A 20,096-nucleotide genomic window follows, 5' to 3' on the forward strand; every position below is an offset into this window, starting at 1 on the left:
TATACTTCTTGTGGGCATGAATTTCATCTGCATTGTGCCTTCCCACATTGAAGCATGCAAACAAGCCTTGAGATATGAAACCATGTATACCCTTGAGCCTTGAGCTAATTTTGCAGCAAAACGGTGTGGCATGATCCAAGACACGATGTTTTGACGAATTGGAGCGCTACACATGTCATAACATGGATTAGAGAGCCCACCAGAGCAAGAAACCGACATATATAATAAAAGGACAGGCCAATGACAAGTGGGCTCAGAGCTCAGCCCACATGACAAAGGGGAAGGTCGGTGGCCCCACTGGCCAGTCGGCCGACCACCCTGGTCGACCGATGGCCCAATGGGTCCTACCGCCTTCAGGTTCCACATGGCATTCCCTCATTGGTTGTTGATGTCGGTTTAGGGAGTCTTGGCTGTAGCTTACCCCGTGGCTCCCTCCTATAAATACAAGAGGGGGTGCAAATGAGAATACACAACACATACCTCTTCTCTTCCTTTGGAGCTTGAAGATCTTCATCCTAGATGCTTTAGGCAGCCTAGGAGTGTAGGAGATTAGGAAGAGAGTGAGGAGTCAGGGAAAGTGTCGAGTTTGATGGCACTCTTCTCCGCTGTACCTCGACGGATGCTTATTCGGTTATAAGTGATGGGGACATGGGGTCCCGATCTTCCGTCAGGTTCTGGATAACTATCGTTGTGTTCGGAGAGCGACACACCGGTCCGGCTTCAGATCAACAAGATCCGACCCTGCAATCTTAGCACCACAACTCCTCTGGTTATAAACGGTGTCACAACCCGATTGACCTTGCCACGAATGCTAATCCCTGCAAACGCAACAAAGAACACAAGCAAGAACTCGAAAGAACACAGCTCAATTGTAGTGACTCTGCAGATGAATAATTAATCTCACAAGTTGGGGTCTCACAAACCGATCTAGTGGCGAACTATTCTTGACAGAATAACTTAAGCAAAACCCAAACCCTAACAAAGGTGTGGCGGCTTCTAATAAACTCCCTAGGGTCATGCAAGACCCCTTGGACGCACCCCTAATGGGCTCCAACACGATACAAGGCCCAAAGACCGAAAGACGGCGTCGCAACGCCGGGACAGAAACTGGACGTCAACTTCCTCGGACGATTCCTGTCGAGTCCTAATGAATTTGGTCCTGAAACAAGTATAATTGGAAGCGTCTTGAAATTATCTTTCCAGCCATATAAAGAACGTCTAAATCCGACTCCATTTGCAACCTGGGAGTCCATTTTAGTACTGACTGCTTTTGGACTCCGAATCAGATTCGAAGTTGAATCGGTTTGGGCCTCCACCTTGGCTGGGGCGCCCTTGCTGGTCTCCTAAGGTGGTGGCCAAGGGGGAAGACATCGAAGAGATTCTTTTGTATGTTCTCCACCTCCCTGGATCGTGCTCCAACTTGGGCCAGGATCCCAAACGTGAATATTAGGCCCATGACAACGACGTAGCTCCCGGCAGAAACAATGGTGGAATGTCTTGATGATTTGAAGACCTTGCCGATGAGATATTGAGGTTGAACCAGATTTATTTGAAAGATTATCAAATAAATTTTCCACCAAGAGCTCATGGACCTCAATCGCACTCCGGATGACTGAGTTATTATGTTCGCAATGATTCACTATCAGTCTGCCGACGAACCAAAAGTTCGACTTTATATTTGTGCCTACAATCAAAGATTGACATGTACAAGTGGAACCAAGTGAATTGTACCAAAAATCATTATGCAAATATAGGAACGAGCTCACTTTGTATTTAACTATCATGGTCATATCCATAGGTGTCATGTCCTCATCAATAAGTGTTTGAGATTTTCTTATTTAGAATTAGAGTTTAGTTGCAAGTTATTTCTTCTGCCTTTTATTGAATTGAGTGTATGCTTAGAGTAGCATTTGACCCTAGTAACCCTCCATGTTCGGTTCTAGAATAGAGCATTTATTGCCGGAACAATTGGCTTGTTTAAGCCAGGGAAAACTAGTAGCTCGAAGTTTAAGGCGAAGTTATTCAAGATCTTAGAAAGTCCTCTATCCTATCCCCCCTACACAAGTGTGTATCCTTGGATGAGCCTGAACCCGTAGATAGTGTACTCATGTTCCTCAGTGGATACGATACCCTGTAATACACCTGGGTGAAAAATACAGTGGTATCCGTGCACTTGCGGATTTTATTCATGATGTTACAAAATACCAACAGTGAGCAACTATCCAATAGCATACATGGTGGAAAACAATTATCTTTCATCATCCAACAATATTGATCATCATCATCATGTTCTACTTCTTACTTTATGTGGTAAAAGGGTCAATCAGTCTCATTGGCTGCGAGAAGCGGATGATTCGAATTGAGTTTCTGAACCTTGCAAGGCAAACCTAAACACACGCATGGGAACCGAGTCACCTATACGACCTTTCCATTCAATTCTCGCTTCACGGGACAGGCCAATCGCCCTCGACTACAAGAGCCTCACGCCACGGTACAGCGCCGGGTCGTGACCACTCTTGCACTTGCATGTGGCCTCATGTGAACTAAATTTAAAGACGGTGGGGAGTATGTTCCAGCCTCAGTGCAATCCAATACTTAAGCTTACCGATTACCATATTCTCGGCATGTGGTTAGTACATTCAAACGCTTAACCACCACTACCACACACTGCGGCCTTAGCATCTTTTCACTAAACAGAAGGGGCATCTACATCGTACCATATCCCCGCCCATAGACCTTATAGTTGTAGTATGCGGTAGACATTCAACTAGCTCCTATAAGCTCCCGAGTGACAGGAAATCACTCAAAGCCATCTAGCGAACGTAAGAACTAGTATCCATAACATGAGAACCTAGGTTCATGCAACTGAGATTTCAATAAACTCCTATAACTTAAAAGCACAAGTAAATAGAAGTAATAAGTTGCATAAAGTTAAAAGTAATATGTCATGCTTCGGGACTTGCCTCCCTAAGCAAAGTTAGCCTTGGGCTCTTTCAAACTTTGGTTCGGGTCTTCAAAAACTTCAGTTAGATTTACTTGTGCTTCTCGTTGCTCATTCTCGGACTCGGGCACTAGCTCGTACGTTCCGTCGGCGAGAGTAGTCGTATCTATATGAAATGCACATGCATGAGTTGATGTGATACTAACAAAACTTACATTAATTCACTACGGAGTTGTAATCCAACACAACCCAAGTTAAGTGGTTACACATCTTATCTTCACTTTGCTGGGAAATCGTTTATCGAGTATTATCAAACACAATTTACTTCATAAAAGAACTAGGGGTAGTTTTCAAAACCTTACAAAACCATGCAACTCAAAGCACTTTAATACTCACTAGCCAAACATGTATATATCAAAAATAGAGTCTCTCACATCCTCTGGTCAAGATATTTTTACACAAGTTGCACAAATTAGCCAATAATCAACTGTATAAAATTCAACCAATTTCATCGAGCAGATTATATATGAAAAATAAAGTAAGCAGCTAGAAAAAAGATCAATTTGTATAGAGCAAACTATGCAATTACTGTTAGTGAAATTTTAACTAAGGGTTGATAATCCAATGGTGAGACTACTGTAAATTTTGAGTTAAATACACCAGCGGCCCTTGAACTTATCCTCAGGTGCCAATTAGGTCCACAAACTTGTAAAATCGAAATCTGGCACCCTAAACTTGTTAAGTTGTGCCACTTAGGTCCATACCTCTTGACAATGCGCCACGTGGCATGAATTTTTGCAAAATAAACCCTCTAAAATTGCTATCTTCTACCTTCACCCTCTCCCTCCCATTCTCTCTCTTTCTCTCTCTCCCCACGCCTCCCCTGCTTCTTCGGAGCTCGCCGCCCCCCTGCCTCCTCGCATTCCACTGGAGCTCGCGGCCGCCGCGGACGCCACTGCCCCCCGGAGCTCGTGGCCGCCACCCCTGGAGCTCACGGACTCCGCACTCGCCGCCTCCCCTGGAGTTCGCAGCCTCCGCGACCGCCCCCCTGCCTCGCCGCTCCATGGCGGCGGCACGATCTTGCCCCCCCTCGGCTGTCCATGGCGGGAGCCGCCGCCAAGATGGAACTCGCAGGCCACGTTCGTGCGGCGACAGAGCTCGCGGGTCTCGCCCGCACGGCTGCGGAGGAGGTCGCCAAGCTTCCCCACACTCTAGCCTTCCACCTCGCCCGCCCGCCCGTCTCAGCTGCCATGAGCGAGCGCCAGGCCTCCCTCCTCCGCCCCCTCCCCTCGCGACTAGCTCCACGCCAACACAGCCCCTCTTCGGGCTGCCGCCGCGCGCGCCCTGGCTCGGCACTAGCGGGGTCCTGCTCCATGAGCCGCGTGACCTCGCCGTCACGCGCGCACAGGGCGGCCTCCTGCTCCGCCCGACCCGCCTCGGCGTCCTTGAGCATCGCGGGCGCTGGCGGAGGAGGTCGCGGCACCCACATGCACCGCGGCGGCATCCGGCGTGGTGGGGCTGGGTGCGAGGGCGGCGGATGGCAGCGAGCGGCGGAGCAGAGCCAGATTCGGTCACCGTCGTGAGAGAGAGAGAGGAGGAGGAGGAGGAGGAGGGAGCGAGGCCCCGCCACGCCCGCCCAGCCGCCGCTCCCGCGGCCCACGAACTCCTCCTCCCTCCCTTGCTCGGTCCCCTGCGCCCTGCGTTTGCCGCGCCCGCCCAGCCGCCGCTCGCGTCGGACGCCGCTCCCGCCACCCGCGCGGATTCGGCGTGTTGGGGCCGGGTGCGGGGGTGGTGGATGGCAGCAAGTGGCAGAGCAGAGCCAGATCCGGTCGCCGCCGTCGTGAGAGAGAGGAGGAGGAGGGAGCGAGGCCCCGCCGCCACTCCGCGCAGGGGACCGAGCAAGGGAGGGAGGAGGAGTGCGCCGTGGAGGAGAGGGAGCGAGGAGGGACGGCGTGGCAAGGCGGGGAGGAGGGGTTCGCGCCAGCCGCTCGCCGGCGGTGGGGGCGCGCCGACCTTGCCGGCGGTGTGGCGGAAGGGGCGAGGAAGGCGCGCGTGTGGCCGATGGGGGAGGGGGCGTGGTGAGGGGAGGGGAAAGAAAAGAAGGGCTTCTTTGCATATATTCATACCCCTTTAGGGGTTATGGACCTAAGTGGCACAACTTAACAAGTTCAGGGTGTCAGATTTTGATTTTGCAAGTTCGTGGACCTAAGTGGCACCTGAGGACAAGTTCGAGGGCCGCTGGTGTATTTAACTCGTAAATTTTCATCTTTAAAAGAGCAATATACAAGGCATGAAAAAATAGAACAAAACATAGCTGCATGGATCAAAACTAATTTTCAAAGACTGTTATACTAAGTTCCAGAGGCTCAAAATTTATTATCATGATTTGGTACTGAAGAGCAAGCTCTATTAAAAATATTAGATTTTTCTGGGTAGTGAAACTAATTTTCTTGATTTAGTACATTTCTTCCTGCCATAAATCATTTGGACCAGTTTGACTTAACTAAAAATTACCAAACTTTTTCTGCAGCATCCATACATCTATGTAAATTAACTGTATAATTTTTAGCTCATGAAACACAGCATAGAAAATGAAATAAACAGATCTTAGGCATAAATCAAGATCTAATTGAAACCTATAGCTATGGCCATCAAACTTTTACACAAGACTACTATGCTAGCACATAGATCACTGACAAAAAATGGGAGACATGCAATGTATAGAACTCAAAATCTAATTAAGAGTCTAATAAACTTGCATTTAATCTAGAGCAAAAACCAGTGAGCAAAAGCAAAAGTGCATGTAACAAAAGTTGTAGATCTATTCACAAGGATTTCAGAACAGTTGAGTTTGCACTTTCCTATTTTTTATGATTTTCAATCGAATTTACAAGTTTGTTGTTTGTGAAAACAAAAAGGAAAAGAACTTTTGCGCAAAGGCCCCTTGAATCCTGAAACTAATTGTAGGGAGGCCTCTGTCGGAGAAAACAGAGGAGGCGGGCTCGGCTGGCCAGAATCCGGCGATGGCGGTTGCCGGCGGTGAGGGAGAAGTGGGGGAGAAGCATCAGGGGGTCAAGCTCTACCTAGTGGTGGGTCGATTTGGGGTTGGGGAGGCCAGAGGCGGCTCGCCGGCAGTGGAACAGGGGCGACGGCGGCGGAGCTTCGCCGGTAGTGGAACAGGGGCGACGGCGGCGGAGCTTCGCCGGCAGCGGTGCTCCGGCGTAGTAGGAGGGGCGGCGCTAGGTCGAGGAGCTTCACTGCGTCGTGGGAAACCGATTCTTGGGGTTAGTTGGGACCGAGGAAGGGCAGAGAGCAGGGCTCCACAGCGAGCTAGGTGGGGGCGGCGGCCATGGCGTGCTGCGGCGCCGTTCCTGGGCACTGGGCGAGCTCGATTTGGGCTCTAGGGAGAAGAAGAGAGTGGAGAGGGGAGGGGTGAGCAGCTGTTGCGCGAGTAAATGGGGGAGGGGAGGCGCTGCGTCGTGGTGGCCGGCAAGGAAGCGCGCTTCGTGCTGGGGCGCTCGAGCATGGAGGTCTCATGGCCGCGACGACGTGACAGGGCGAGTAGACAGCACGGCTGGTCGGCAGGGATCCCTTGGCGCGGCTTGGCCATCAAGCATCGCCGGCTAGGTGGCCGGCGGCCTCTGCCACGCGCGCATGAATGGGGAGGGAACAGACGGAGTAGATAGAGAAAGGGAGGGAGGAGAGAGAGTGGTCAACGATGTTTGACCATGTTTTTCTCAAAATTTTCAATGTAATCTCAAAAAGTTTGAATACGAAAGTTGATCAAAATTCAAAATCCTACAACTTTCATTACAGAAACTTTTTCATTTGAAGCTTCGTTTGAAAGTTAAAATTTGAAACTCGAGTGTGTTTGAAATTTGTCCTATACGCTTCGGAATTCAAATTTTTCTTCCATTTTTGTGTGACAACTCGAAAAACTTTGAACACGAACATTGTTCATCATTTGGAAACCTATAACTTTGGTTTTAGGCAAAATTTCATTTGAGCAATGGTTTAGAAATCGTTTTCAAAGCCTATTTGTTTAAATTTCAAAGAGAGCTTAAGCCTTTGAAACTATGATTCGAATGACTCTTCATTTCATGTGTTAAATTTCTTTCTCACTTTGACTTCAACTAGACTTTAGTTTATCATGACGCTAGTGAGATGCCTATTCAATTTCATATGCATACTTGCATCAGTTTAAAAGTTATTTAGGTTTTCTAACCTCTCTTCATATACACATAGACACACATACATACACATGCATTTATTTCAATGTTTCTTGGTTAATGATGCATAATTGGTACTAATGACTCTTGTTTAGCAAATTAAAAACCTAAGCTGTCACAAAAACTTTTTGTCAGTAGAGCCAAATATAATATCATCGACATATTTGGCGCACAAATATCTTTATCAACTTTGTGAGTAAAGAAGTTGAATCAGAAGAAATTAAATCAACATTGCCCATTTCAAAATTGCTCTTGAGAAAAAAATTCTCAAGGCATTTATAACATACTCTAGGAGTTTGCTTAAGCCCACATGGTTTGAAAATCTTTGATCTTCAAAGCTCGACGGTTGTTCCATGTACACTAGCTCGGATAGGAGGATATTGAAGAATGCATTTTTCATAGACTAATAAAATATAAATTGATTCAAACCTAGCTACATGTGCGTGCAAAGACAGGAGGCAAGATCCCGACTGCTAGCGCGACGCAACTGGTCTGCGTCTGAGATGCATGGCTGATAGTGTTGGTCATGAAACACGTGGGACACGGGTGGCGTTCAAACCACTAGCTTGCACCATCACGTTAGTGAATAGTGACACATGTACACTGTACCACCCCAGCTAGCAACTTGGTCACCAGCATCGTACTTCCCAATTCCAAATTATAGGTTGGTTTAGCATTTCTAGGTACTCTTTTTGCAGTACATCTAGATATATATATCAAAAAAGGACAAAATAATATATATTCTGGAACTGAGGAATTAGAAAATAAAACATCAACTAGTTATGCATCGAACTGAGAGAATAGGTGTTATACCCTCATCAGCGCGTGGCAATGTTTTCCTTTTTCCTCCTGCCTTCAAGAGTACATATGGTCAAAGCCACACATATCAAAATAAAACATGCGCTTAGGCTGTGATAACTGATAAGCTAAGGTTTATCAGATACACAAAGTGGCATACCAAAACTTTTTGGTACATCGGTATCCCAAGAAATACAGTCACTTGAAGCCTGCTGCAGAGTACATATGGATTTCTCGGGGCAACCCACCTAGTTGCCAGCCCTACGCGAAACTACCTCAACTTTCCACTCTTGACTTCCATTGGATCTGAAGCTGTATTGATATCATTTGCAGCTTCGTCTCTCTCTTCTTCAACCGCTGTGTCACGAGTAGCTTCTTTCTGAGAAAGCATCTCCTTCAATCTTGCCACCTCTAGATCCTTGGCTTCCAACTCCTCTTGCAGAATCGACACCTGAAAAAGATGCGAGGCCAAGATCTTAGTGACCTGTGAAGGCAGCCAACGAAAAGTAGGCAGTACTAACAACGATGAAGCTTACCATTTCGTTTGATCTCTCCACGTCATTTGTTACACCATCCATGTGTTTATACAAAACTGGCAACAAAATAAAAAGGGTCAAAGATATTCATCTAATCATAGATAAAGTTCTGTCACAGAATAAGCAATCTACAAAATAGAAAGTTGTCAGATTCTATTGTAACTTGGGGGGAAAAAGAATTCAAATCTAAGATATGTTGTGGTACCAGAGTAAACGGTTCTCAGCAAACTAATTCTTAAGTTGTGAGATTCTGTTGTAACTTGGGGGAAAAAAGAATTCAAATCTAAGATATGATGAGGTACCAGAGTAAACGGTTCTCAGCAAACTAATTCTTTTTTTTCTCTAACATGTATGGAGCTGTGTATCATTTCAAGAAAGTCCCAAAAGTTTCAACATACCCCATAACCCCAAAAATTAGAACATTCACACCAAAATCAAAATCCAAAACAACAAATGCCAGGTACTATCGAAGGTAATGCACACAGCTATCTGAAAGCAGGAAGATGTTTGAAGGTAAATGCAATGCCAATTACGAGACAATACTGGAACTGAGCACATCATCTCATTGCATCCTTATTTTGAATAACAGAATGACAGGCATAGCAACCAAGAAGTTTGTTTTAAGTGGATTCCAAGTCAAATAAAATAATAAAATTTTGCTAAGAAGACCTCACGTGGGTCGAGAAAACCCCCGAACCCCTGCCCCGCCCTTATACAGCTGCACCGTAGCCCGTGTGAGACGACCAAATAACCCAGGCCAGGCCTTAGGCCAGGCCTTAGACCTGTGCTTTGGTGTGGGACAGATGAGGGGATTTTTTTTAACCAAATTCGCTCCCATGAAGAGTCAAACCCAGGACCCGAAGACCATCTGAACCACTCAGCTAGAGGCAACAAGAAAAATCAAATAAAATTATCACCAGTGACTCAATTTCTTTCCCAGCAATGTGTTCAATGTTAATGTTAGTATTAACTCCAGATATAGTTAGTTTAGGATTGATTGTAAGCTCGAGATAACCTTCCATCTCTAGGAGAGGCTACTTGCCCTCCAAGCCATGTATTCCTATATATTCGCCCTAGAGGCTCAATGCAATACATCCCACGCATCATACACAATCTACAGTTATCATGAATATCCTAAGTAGCTCCATCATTGAGCACGCTAACACAGAAATCTAATCGTGATAACACAGTGCAATATATGTCAAATAACTGAAAAATCTAGAATGGGAAGTGCAGCGAACGATACTCTTGGTAGTACTATGAGCATTAATCACTGAGAAGCACAAAAACCATTAAAAACAAAGCAGTCCATAACGGTACGGTGAGAGATAACATCACTAACCATCAAATTGATTCCTGAGCTCATTGTTCTGAGACTTCAGAACTGCAATTTTCATTCCCAGCTCATGGATCTGTACCAAAGATACATGGTTAAAAGCATTGATAAAAGTCTGCTTTTTACAGCGTAGTAGGATTTGAGAAAATCAAAAGATCTATAAATTTTTTTACTAACAATTAGTTGAACTATATGCATACTGAGAGTAGGAAAGTTGCATCAACAGATTTGTATTTACACAGATATTTTAATAAGATATTGATTTTGTAGCAATTTAAAATATATTGCAACAGATATTGGTGATCGAAGTATGCTTCTAAAGACTTCTTTTTTTTTCTGAAAATGCTTCTAAAGGCTTCTCCAAACCCTAATACACCCTACAAAAGTAACAGAATGGACTAGTTGAGTAAGAAGATATAATTGGCACATATTCACGTCAGATGCACTATTGGCATAACTATAGCAGATGTAATTTTACTTATGGCACACTCTGGTTGCTCAAGGACTATTCTCTTATGATGATCACAATATCCAATCAGCAAACATATCCAAAATTATGATCACAGAGGTAAGCAGGAGTCTATAAAAGGAGTTACTTTTCCTTCCGATGCCATTGCCCCAATCTCTTCATTTTCCTCTTGCAATGTTCTACATTTAGCCATTAGCATTTTCCCAAGTTTGCTCGATGGAGTAAAATTGACAGCAGCAACATTGTCCTGTAGTTCCTTTATTTTTTTCTCTTTCTCGTCCACAAGATTCTGCACAAAAGTAGAATAGATTTGGTATGCATGGAATATCCAATGAGTCCCAAGATATGCAGTTTTGGCTTTCCTAGCCCAAGTTTCAAATTCTGATTCATCGTATAATTCAGTCTTCAACCTACGGTGAAATCAGCAATTCTACAAGTCTACAAAAAAAATAGACAATATTATCCCTTTTCTTTTTCCCGAAAGACTATTCAGAGCTTATGACAATTCATTTCTTAATGCACATTTTAGATGCACAGAAAATTTTTGTACTCAATAGGATTATGCACTTGCATACTATGACACCCATATCTGACAAACAGTGCAAAGGCAGAGCAAAAGGAAATCATAAACATCCTTGCTATGTATCTTTTAGGAATCACAGCAAAGTGTCTTTTCTTTAAAAGAATCAAACTACACAGCCAAGTGGTTTGATTGTTCTAAACATACAGGTACAAGACGATAAAATAAAATAAGAACTGCCTGATTCAGGAAATGTAACTAGCCTTTAAGCGTGTAAATTCCTCATGAATTGCTGGATCAAGCAATAATCTCCTTGTCTGTTAATCATACAAAAGAACGAACTATAAGTTAACCATATCATAAACATTGGTTAAACAAAATTAAGGCAATTATTGAGGACACAGTCTATAGTAGAATTCGAGTAGTTTTCAGATTGAACTGTTAGAAACTGTATCAATCTTATCAGGCAAGTCAAGGCAACTATATTTTTGTATTGAGAAATTGAACAAAAGATAATAGCCTTCTCTAGCCAAATGCCTTACACCTAACCTATGGTTCATTTCTCCCGATTCTAGTATCTCATCTTGTTCAAGCTTCGACATTGTCCTGGTACTTTCCTGTGTTAATGCCGTTTTGAACTAAGATTTTTAAAAGAGCGTGCAATTAATTAATTTATCCAACACACCTAATTTTTTTCAAGCATGCAGGAGAGTGGAGAGTTGCATGTCATTGCACTAAAGGAATAAAGCTCTGTACCAAATTCATTATAATTCCCTTACTAGTAAAGACTAAAGAGGTGAACACACCTCTTTATTATTAGAGAAAAGTCTACATTTGAACCCTAAACCCTGTTTTCAAGACGTCCGATTAATCGCGATTAATCGCGATTAATCGTCCTGGACGGTCCAGCAGTATCGTCCAGGGCCTCCGTCCAGGCCAGACCGTCCAGGAATCTGGACGTCCGATTAATCGTCGTCCAATCGCGATTAATCGGACGTCCAGGGTGTTTGAGCGTCCAGGCAGAGGAAATAAGAATGGGCTGCATCTGCTGAGGGAGTTGGGCCAAGCAAGCTGTAAGTTTTGGCCCAAGCCCATTAGGGTTTCTCTTATTGATATACTCCTCACTCCCTCAGCCTCTCTCTCTCTCTCCTCACTCACACAGTTCGGCAGCTCCCTCTCCTCCAGAGCTCCCTTCCGGTTCCCAGCTCCTCCTCCTCCTCCCTCCCGTCCAGCTGCCTCCCTCTCTTCCTTGCGGCTGCTGCTGCTGCAGGCAAGCAGGCCTGCAGATCTAGATTGACAAGATGAGCTCCTCCTCCTCAGGTCAGTCTCAGTCATCAGTCCTCGTTCAAGATTTGTGCTTTTCCAGTGTTTGAAGCTTCAAGATCTTTTTCTCTCTGTAGATCTAGTTCGACAGAGGCAGCGTGCAGTGGAAGTGTACCTACCTGAGGAAGTTCAAGGAGAAGGAGAAGTTGGTTCCTCAGTTGCATCAACTGCTGCTGGTTCAGCAGCATCAACTGCTCCAGACATTGCATCTCTTGTTGAGAAGGCCTTAGCAAAACTGCCTCCAGAAATGGCTGCTGAAGCAAAAGATCCCAAGAGGAAGGCAAAGTCTCGAGACCCTGGATGGCAGTTTGGATGTGCTTTGCTGTGTTAATTTGCTTTGTTGATCACTTGATCACTTGATTGTCTTTTACCTGATTGCCTTGTTAATGTGCTTTATTTTTCTATATTTTCAGTTTGGCAGCAGCAGCCAGCAAGACAAGAAAGGGCTCTGCAGCAACCAGGTAAGTGGCCAACTGACCTATCTATAGCCTAGAAGATGTAGTATATAAGTGTGTGTGTGTGTGTATATATATGGTGTAATGTATGTATTGTTATAACTATAGTATATATATATATATATTGTATATATGGTATATATAAGTTCCCCATATAGGGGACGACCAGGACGACCAGGGGACTCGTCCAGGGTCGATTAATCGTCCTGGACGACGATTAATCGTCCTGGACGTCCTGGACGGTCCCCAGGCGTCCAGACCCGTCCAGCCGTCTTGAAAACATGGCCCTAAACGATCACGTCCATCCAATTTTCACCCTCGAACTACAAAACCAGACAGCCTGCACCAGCGAATTGTTGAAACCGGGTGAAATACAACCCCCACCCTAAAAAATCCCTGTTTTGATCTCCCTCCCTCCCTCCCTCCCACCCCCCCCTCCCTCCCCCCCCCCCTCCCTCCCCCCCCCCCTCCCTCCCCCCCTCCCCCCCCCCTCCCCCCCCCCCCCCCTCCCTCCCTCCCTCCCTCCTCCCCCCCCCCTCCCCCCCCCCCTCCCCCCCCCCCCCCTCCCTCCCTCCCTCCCTCCCTCCCTCCTCCCCCCCCCCCTCCCTCCCCCCCTCCCCCCCCCCTCCCCCCCCCCCTCCCTCCCTCCCTCCCTCCCTCCCTCCCTCCCTCCCTCCCTCCCTCCCTCCCTCCCTCCCTCCCTCCCTCCCTCCCTCCCTCCCTCCCTCCCTCCCTCCCTCCCTCCCTCCCTCCCTCCCTCCCTCCCTCCCTCTCTCTCTCTCTCTCTCTCTCTCTCTCTGTGCACCAAGCTGCCAGGGCCAGCAGCTGCCCAATCAGCAACTCCATTCCCAAATTAGATTAGAGCAAGCATCAGGTCACGGACTCACAGCTTAATCTCATCTACACACTACTGCAGTTGCCAATCAATTGGCTACTCATTCTTCCAATTGAACCACTGGTGCAGGAGCTTGAGGTGAGCAGCTTGCAGTGGCGAGATTTAGCCAGAGCCGAGGATGATGATGGCAGCGTGTGGTGGGGCGGGCCGCACCCCACTGCCTTGAACACTGGAAGTGCACACAGCTGTAGGAGACAGTACGTGGAGGCAGGCCTGGAGCTGCTGCTTGTTAATCTGCAGCAACAGATTAGCAGCGGGTTGGACGAATAAGCGGCAGCACCTTAGGTTCTCATGCACATGCTTCAGGGGCTGGAGGTAGCAGCCGCAGTCTCTGATAGGAGGAGTAGCAGCGTGCCTATGACCATGGTAGCCGAGCTCACCGGCAAGAGGCGGTTGGTCATGGGAGGGGGTTAGGGAGCTTTGATGAGAATAAAGGCGATAGAACGAAAATGAGAATAAGGATGTGTATTGCAACATGTCCACTTCAGTGAATCAACTGCCATGTCGGATCAAAACCGGGGTGGAATTGGCTGACAAGTGCATGGTGTGGGCTATCTGGTTTTTGTAGTTTAAGGTGAAATATGGACTTTTCCCTTATTATTATACCAAAAAATAATATAGAGGAGAGGCAAAAACACTATTGATACCAAAAAGATACTGCCTTGAATAATATCTAACGACAAAAGGTTATTAGGTAGAATATAATATAAATATTAAGACAATGAGGGAATCTCTAAGGCAAAGTTTACTTGCACAGCTAGATGAGAGATAGGGAGGGAGAGAAATTGTCAGCCAGCAACGAAGGCCTTGCTATGTGTTGGACTGAGGATAAAAGCCCCCACCCCTCCCACTATAACACCTGGGTTTTATGGTCGGGTTGGCTAGGTGGGGCGCTCTAACTTGGTACCAAAGCCGAGGTTCTGGGTTCGATCCCTCCTGGCCACGCATTTCTTCCGCTGCGCGATTTCCCCTGCGGGGTTCGCTGAGACCAGCAGCCACAGGCGTGGCGCGGCTCGCTCGCCGTAGGGGGAATGTTGGACTGAGGATAAAACCTCCACCCCTCCCACTATAACATCTGGGTTTTATGGTCGGGTTGGCTAGGTGGGGCGTTCTAACTTGGTATCAGAGCCGAGGTCCTGGGTTCGATCCCTCCCGGCCACGCAATTTCCGCTGCGCGATTTCCCCTGCGTCTCTCGTGTGCTGAGACCTGCTGCGGGCTACGCCGGGCTCGCACGCCGTAGGGGGAATGTTGGACTGAGGATAAAAGCCCCCACCCCCTCCCACTATAACACCTGGGTTTTATGGTCGGGTTGGCTAGGTGGGGCGCTCTAACTCTATGATAAGGTATTTTCTCCCAAGATGAGTAACCATAATAGAGCAGCTGTGTTTGGATGGTTATGAGAGACACCTAGTAAACTTTATATTTGGGTGTGCGGTGCTGAAGTGGACATCAACCCCAGAATGTAAAATACAATAGTCCATTTCAACACTGAAAATTTCACATAAATAATGACATAAGGAGCTAATGTTTACCTGCATCGATGGTGGCCTTAATTGAGTTTTTAAATCTCTAACTGCAGACTGTAAATTTCATCCACAAGAAAGAAAAAAATCAGCACGAGAATGAAAAACCACGAAATGAAAAAAAAAGCAGCAAGACCAATAGTCCCATAAAATAAGTTAAATATTGATAATAAGTTTCCAATTGGTTGCCACTGTGAAGTGTATACAGATTAAAAAGGTTGAATTACAAAATATCCAACAGATCAAAGGGACATGTCCTCATAGCAAAATGAGGCTTCCCGAGGGTATACCTTCAGTTCTGCAATCTCCTGCTCCCGTTTTGCAAATGTTACAATATAAGCTGCCTCCCTTTTTTTTGCCTTCTCCAGCTGAGTATGTAACAAAATAAAAATAAATTGGAAGCAAAGCAGAACAATTTTACTAGTCCCTAATATAAAAAAATTGACTAAACAAAAACAACCTGCTCCTTCAATGACTCTTCTGATGACTTCAGGTTACTCAGGTATGAAACCACTGAAACAGGATCTACAATTGAAATAAATTGACTTGGTGATTTGGTTAGGCATACAAAATATTAGGATGGATTTGTATTTAATTCAAGAACCTGGATTAGTTCCGGAAGGTAGAGCTGGAATGTTCTGAAATGCTGAATGCCACTTCTCGATTTCTGATTTGGCAGCTTCCAGTTCCACCTATGACAATAGTTCAAAAATAATTTCCATTGACAAAAGGGTGATGACATTTAGCTGGTAGAGCAATCAAAGCATCATCGTAGTGAAGTGGAAGCAACAGTCGAGAAGCTAACTGCAAAAACCTATATTACTTGATCCATCAAAATCTTCAATTTTGTTTCTCTACCTAAATCTTCAGAAAGAGCTTAAGTAGTGCAATTGTACTTATAGGCTGTTGGCTTTCTTTTTCTCCGGTCAAGTTTGACTTTGCCAGACTTTTTAGTTGATAATTTTTATATTGCCGATATATCAGCAGCAATGAAGATCCAGTTATATGGTAAGCATGGATTGGAGAGTGAATGTAATGGCATAGATTGCTCTCATCACCAAACAGGCTTGCCCCTGTTGGTAGGAATTTCTGATTATGGCCAGTTCTTGGGAAAACTTGATACATTTCTTGCTTGACTTAAATACATGTCATGCGATACAAATATTATCTTTAAGACTAACTAACTGATCTCATTCTGTAAATAATCCAACTCGGCTCCAAACCAAAATTAAGCAGACAAATAGACTAGCCAGCTCTCAGTTGATGCTACACCCCACACATGACAATAGATACATACTACAATAAACCTGTGATACAAATCAAGCAGTTGTATTTATTTGGAGATGAGAAAAAAAAATGTTCTGCGCTATATTGAACAAGAAACCGGCAGCAACATTTTTTGCATATTCGTGTTATGGTTATTTTCTTCTACAGCTAATAGTGACATGTAAATATTTTTCTTTCCACTTGCACAAAACTGATGGCTAAATGAATGCTGATTCACCAACTTATACCAAAATTATTGAATAATAAAATACACATAGAATATTATACAACCAGATAACAGTATTTAATGCACTGCTAGTAAATGAGAACAGTGAAGGACAACAAACCTGGCAGGATGCAAGGCTATGTTTACAGTCCTGCAAACTTCAAAGGGGAAGAATGTTAGTTCCATGTCCATTTATATTATAACAATATAAATGCTTCTATTTGCTAACATAAAATCATTGGCTCAAAAGCTCGAACATGAAATGTGATATACCTTTCACGAAGAGACAGAATCATTCCTGTTGCAGCTCCTGGTGCACTTTCCTCGACCTTTGTCTTTGCCTGCAACACAATTAGAGTTTTAATGCATGGATGATATTGAGGTAGCAAATTTGTTAAAAAATGAAATATACTGATTAAGTATCATCTTAACTATTTGGAAGCAACTTCATTTCCACACTAAACCTTACCAAAGCACAATCAGAGCAATATTTAAAGTGATCTTTTTAGCATACGAGTTTTCCAGCCCCAGCTGTTGGTCAAAATCACAGAATCTTATGTCTTCCACAGTAATCATGTAACAGATCCAATACATGGTTAAAAAGAAGTGCTATTTTCTTGCTAACTGCATCACATGGAACCTGTATAACACAGTATATGATTCTACTTCATACTCAAACCTATGATATACCATATTTCTATTATACTACAAACTATTTGGCCTTGTAATGCATATCTGATAGTAAAACAGCCATAGAATCTCATTCCATGGAACAAAGTTTCAGTGCCCAGGATTTTTACTAGGCCAAGATGCAAGTTTTTGGTTTCTTACCTGGCCTTTCTGGTTTAACTACTTCAAAGGGCAAGTCACATTGGTTCTACCACACAATCAATCAGTTCCTTGCCCCTAACTTGGTGAGTCAAGGCTAACAATCCTAACATGCCCTGAACAGCTAACCATTTTTCACTTAATATAATGTTGCAAAGCACAAGCCTATTTAAAGGTAATATCTGGGATGCATCTGAAGTCTATTATCCGGTAGTAGATGTGGGCATGAGGGTATAAGTTGGGCGGGATGGGTCCAAATATACAGAAGAGAACATGTCTTCATCAGTACTTATACAAACAAATCACCAACAATTTCGCACCCCTTTTGCTATGGCATCAGAAGAAGAAGCAGCTTTCCATGCCCAACATTCCAACTCCTAATTGGTGCAAAACATGAGTGAGAGTAATTTCCACAGCAGGTGCTAAGTCTGATGCAAAATTCACTACGAATTTTTCCAGCATTCAAGTAGAAGTTAAATGTTTTCCACTATGCCAAAACAATAGCAACACCTAGGACCTAACCTTCTTGGAAGCGAAGACGTCATCGTCGTCATCGTCCAGATCGCCGAACGGCCTCTTCTCGCCTGAAGAGAGAAGCAGCAGCCGCAACAAGCAAGCAGCATTAACAAACCAAGCTGGATGCGGTGAATCATCACAAGCGAAGAAGCGGCGGACATGCCCCTAAAAAAATCTGCAAAAACCCTAAAGCAGTATTCGCAGGCCCAAGCATACCTGGATCCGTATTCATCTGAACGGAGTCCGGCGCGGGCGGCACTCCTTTGGCCGGCCGCGTGCCTGTGCGGCGTCCGGCCCCGAGGAGGAGGGGCGGACGACCGAGCGCAGGTGGCGGGCGGAGGCGGCCGGACCCGAGGAGGGGGCGAGCAGTGGGAGGGGAAGAGGCCGGAGGCTTGAGGGACGAGAAGAGCGGAGCAGCCCGCGGACAGGCCGGGCCGGTTGCAGCTTGCGGGCGCGGGGCGGGGGGCCAGGGGCGACGGCCGCTGGGGGAGTGGAGCGTGGGGCCAGGGTTCGACGGCCTCCTCTTGGTTCGCTTTTTCACACACTGGACGATCAGCTAGGGTTTTGATGGTGTACCCAAATATAGATATAGATATGCCAATCAGTTTTACTAAAATCTAGGCAAGTCATTTGATTATATAGTCTATTTTTAAATTCCAATCAAATAAGTTTAAAAAATTATGGATGTGCCGACGTTTCGTGCCCACGTTTTGGTAGCCAACCAAGCAGATCCTATCTAATGGTAATTGATGCAACTGGCTACAACTGTACACTCGTCGCAAAAAAAAAAAAAAAACTTGCTACAACTGTGTAGGTCTACAGCTGCCTGGCAGCACACAGACACCTCGGCGCTGAAATTGGATTCCGGAGTGCATGCTCGAGTCGTTGGAGCTGACGGGCTGCTGCAGCAATGGCTAACAAACACTCACTAATTTGCTTTGATTTTTACATTTGAGGTAGCTTAATGGATACTCGCGGTAAGAATATTTATCGTGGGTAAAATTTTGTACCGCGGATAATGATTTATACCCACCATTCCTATTTGCTACCGGTCTTCCTCATTAAAAAATAAAACTGCAAATCCATGTGTGTTTATGTGGGAAGATCGTGCTACAGACCAGTTTGGGCCACCTCTGACAATGTGTGGGCTGACCTGAAATAGTTTGGTCATGTTTAGTTCCCACCCTATAAACCCCGTAAACGCAAAAAAATCATCACATCGAATGTTTTGACACATGCATGGATTACTAAATAAAGTCTAATTACAAAACTTTTTTCATAAATGGGCTGTAAATCGCGAGACGAATCTAATGAGCCTAAGCCTACTTAATTCATGATCTGCAACAGTGATGCTACAGTAACCGTCCGCTAAATATTGATTAATCATAAATTAATTAGCATCATTAGATTCGTCTCGCGATTTACAACCCATCTATATAAAAAATTTTGTAAATAGGCTTTATTTAGTACTTCAAATTAATAAGATTACAACGAAAAAAATTTTGCGCTCGAACCTTTGTCTGGCCGGCCACAATGTGCAAGTGAAGCCAACAAATATTGGGCCCCACTCAGCAGAAGCAAGCATCGACTATCTATGGCTGCAGTGCGGAGAAAATCTGGCATCACTGCTATCTTGACATACGGACCCACAACGAAGTAAAATATGGTCTCTTTACTGTTGTGACGTCCGTGAGCTCCGAGACGCAAGACTGAATCCAGAGTGCAAAGAATCATTGTTTAATAACAGGGCACCGGTGCAAGTAGTTGGCCGCTCCATCTTTTTTGGGCTTCACTTGGATTTAGCTTCGCTCGCTGCAGTGTGTGGAGTGACTCTTAAATCTTCTCTCACCTATTTGGGCATCACTCAAAGCATACATTGTGGAGGGCCTCAGGAACGCAACTGATGCTTATACTGTTACAGTTGATCTTTTGGATGAATTGATTTCTGTTTTCCAGATGTGCTATCTGGTCATGAATGGTGGAAGTTGTAATTCCAGTAGTAGCACCACTAGTGGCGGGATCATTCAAGTATACTATTTCAAGTTGTGTCGCTCCCCAGGGGTGACACGGGCGGCTCCAACCCTAGCGCCGCCTCCCCAGGCGCGCGGTCGTCAGAGCTGGTTGCAGGAAGGCCGTGCGGCAGCAAGGATGGAGGCGGCGGGACCTTTTCTCCGATCTGAAGTTGCCTATCCGAGTTGCGGTGGCTCTCCCCCGGTGTCGTGGGCCTCAGCCAT

At 45.3% G+C, this 20,096-nt stretch overlaps 1 protein-coding gene and 1 long non-coding RNA gene across 3 annotated transcripts; one reads left to right on the forward strand and one right to left on the reverse strand.

Moving 5' to 3' along the window:
- Nucleotides 1-7,950: 7,950 nt before the first annotated feature.
- LOC120703442 (FKBP12-interacting protein of 37 kDa-like) lies at nucleotides 7,951-18,399 on the reverse strand. The gene is made up of 14 exons (XM_039987540.1): nucleotides 18,079-18,399; nucleotides 17,869-17,930; nucleotides 17,667-17,723; nucleotides 16,792-16,859; nucleotides 16,640-16,676; nucleotides 15,631-15,718; nucleotides 15,487-15,551; nucleotides 15,317-15,394; nucleotides 15,036-15,083; nucleotides 11,093-11,146; nucleotides 10,437-10,598; nucleotides 9,847-9,916; nucleotides 8,505-8,560; nucleotides 7,951-8,419 (listed from the first exon to the last, which is right to left on the reverse strand). Exons 1-14 carry the CDS (start codon nucleotides 18,092-18,094, stop codon nucleotides 8,240-8,242), a joined length of 1,041 nt encoding a protein of 346 aa, XP_039843474.1. The 5' UTR covers nucleotides 18,095-18,399; the 3' UTR covers nucleotides 7,951-8,239.
- LOC120703443 lies at nucleotides 11,426-12,830 on the forward strand. 2 transcript variants are annotated; one of them, XR_005686959.1, is made up of 3 exons: nucleotides 11,426-11,902; nucleotides 11,992-12,149; nucleotides 12,230-12,830. It is a non-coding gene; the product is annotated as an uncharacterized LOC120703443 (long non-coding RNA). The 2 variants fall into 2 exon arrangements; XR_005686958.1 differs by having other exon boundaries at nucleotides 11,429-11,902; nucleotides 11,992-12,830.
- Nucleotides 18,400-20,096: the final 1,697 nt, after the last annotated feature.

The sequence above is a fragment of the Panicum virgatum genome, chromosome 4K (genome assembly GCF_016808335.1).
Source record: "Panicum virgatum strain AP13 chromosome 4K, P.virgatum_v5, whole genome shotgun sequence".
In the NCBI taxonomy this organism is placed as follows: Eukaryota; Viridiplantae; Streptophyta; class Magnoliopsida; order Poales; family Poaceae; genus Panicum; species Panicum virgatum.

Coding starts and splice junctions, on each gene's coding strand:
- LOC120703442 (XM_039987540.1), bottom strand. Junction 8,561..9,846: donor GCTCAGGAATCAATTTGATG/GTTAGTGATGTT, acceptor TTTTGTTGCCAG/TTTTGTATAAACACATGGAT. Junction 8,420..8,504: donor TGGAGAGATCAAACGAAATG/GTAAGCTTCATC, acceptor CATCTTTTTCAG/GTGTCGATTCTGCAAGAGGA.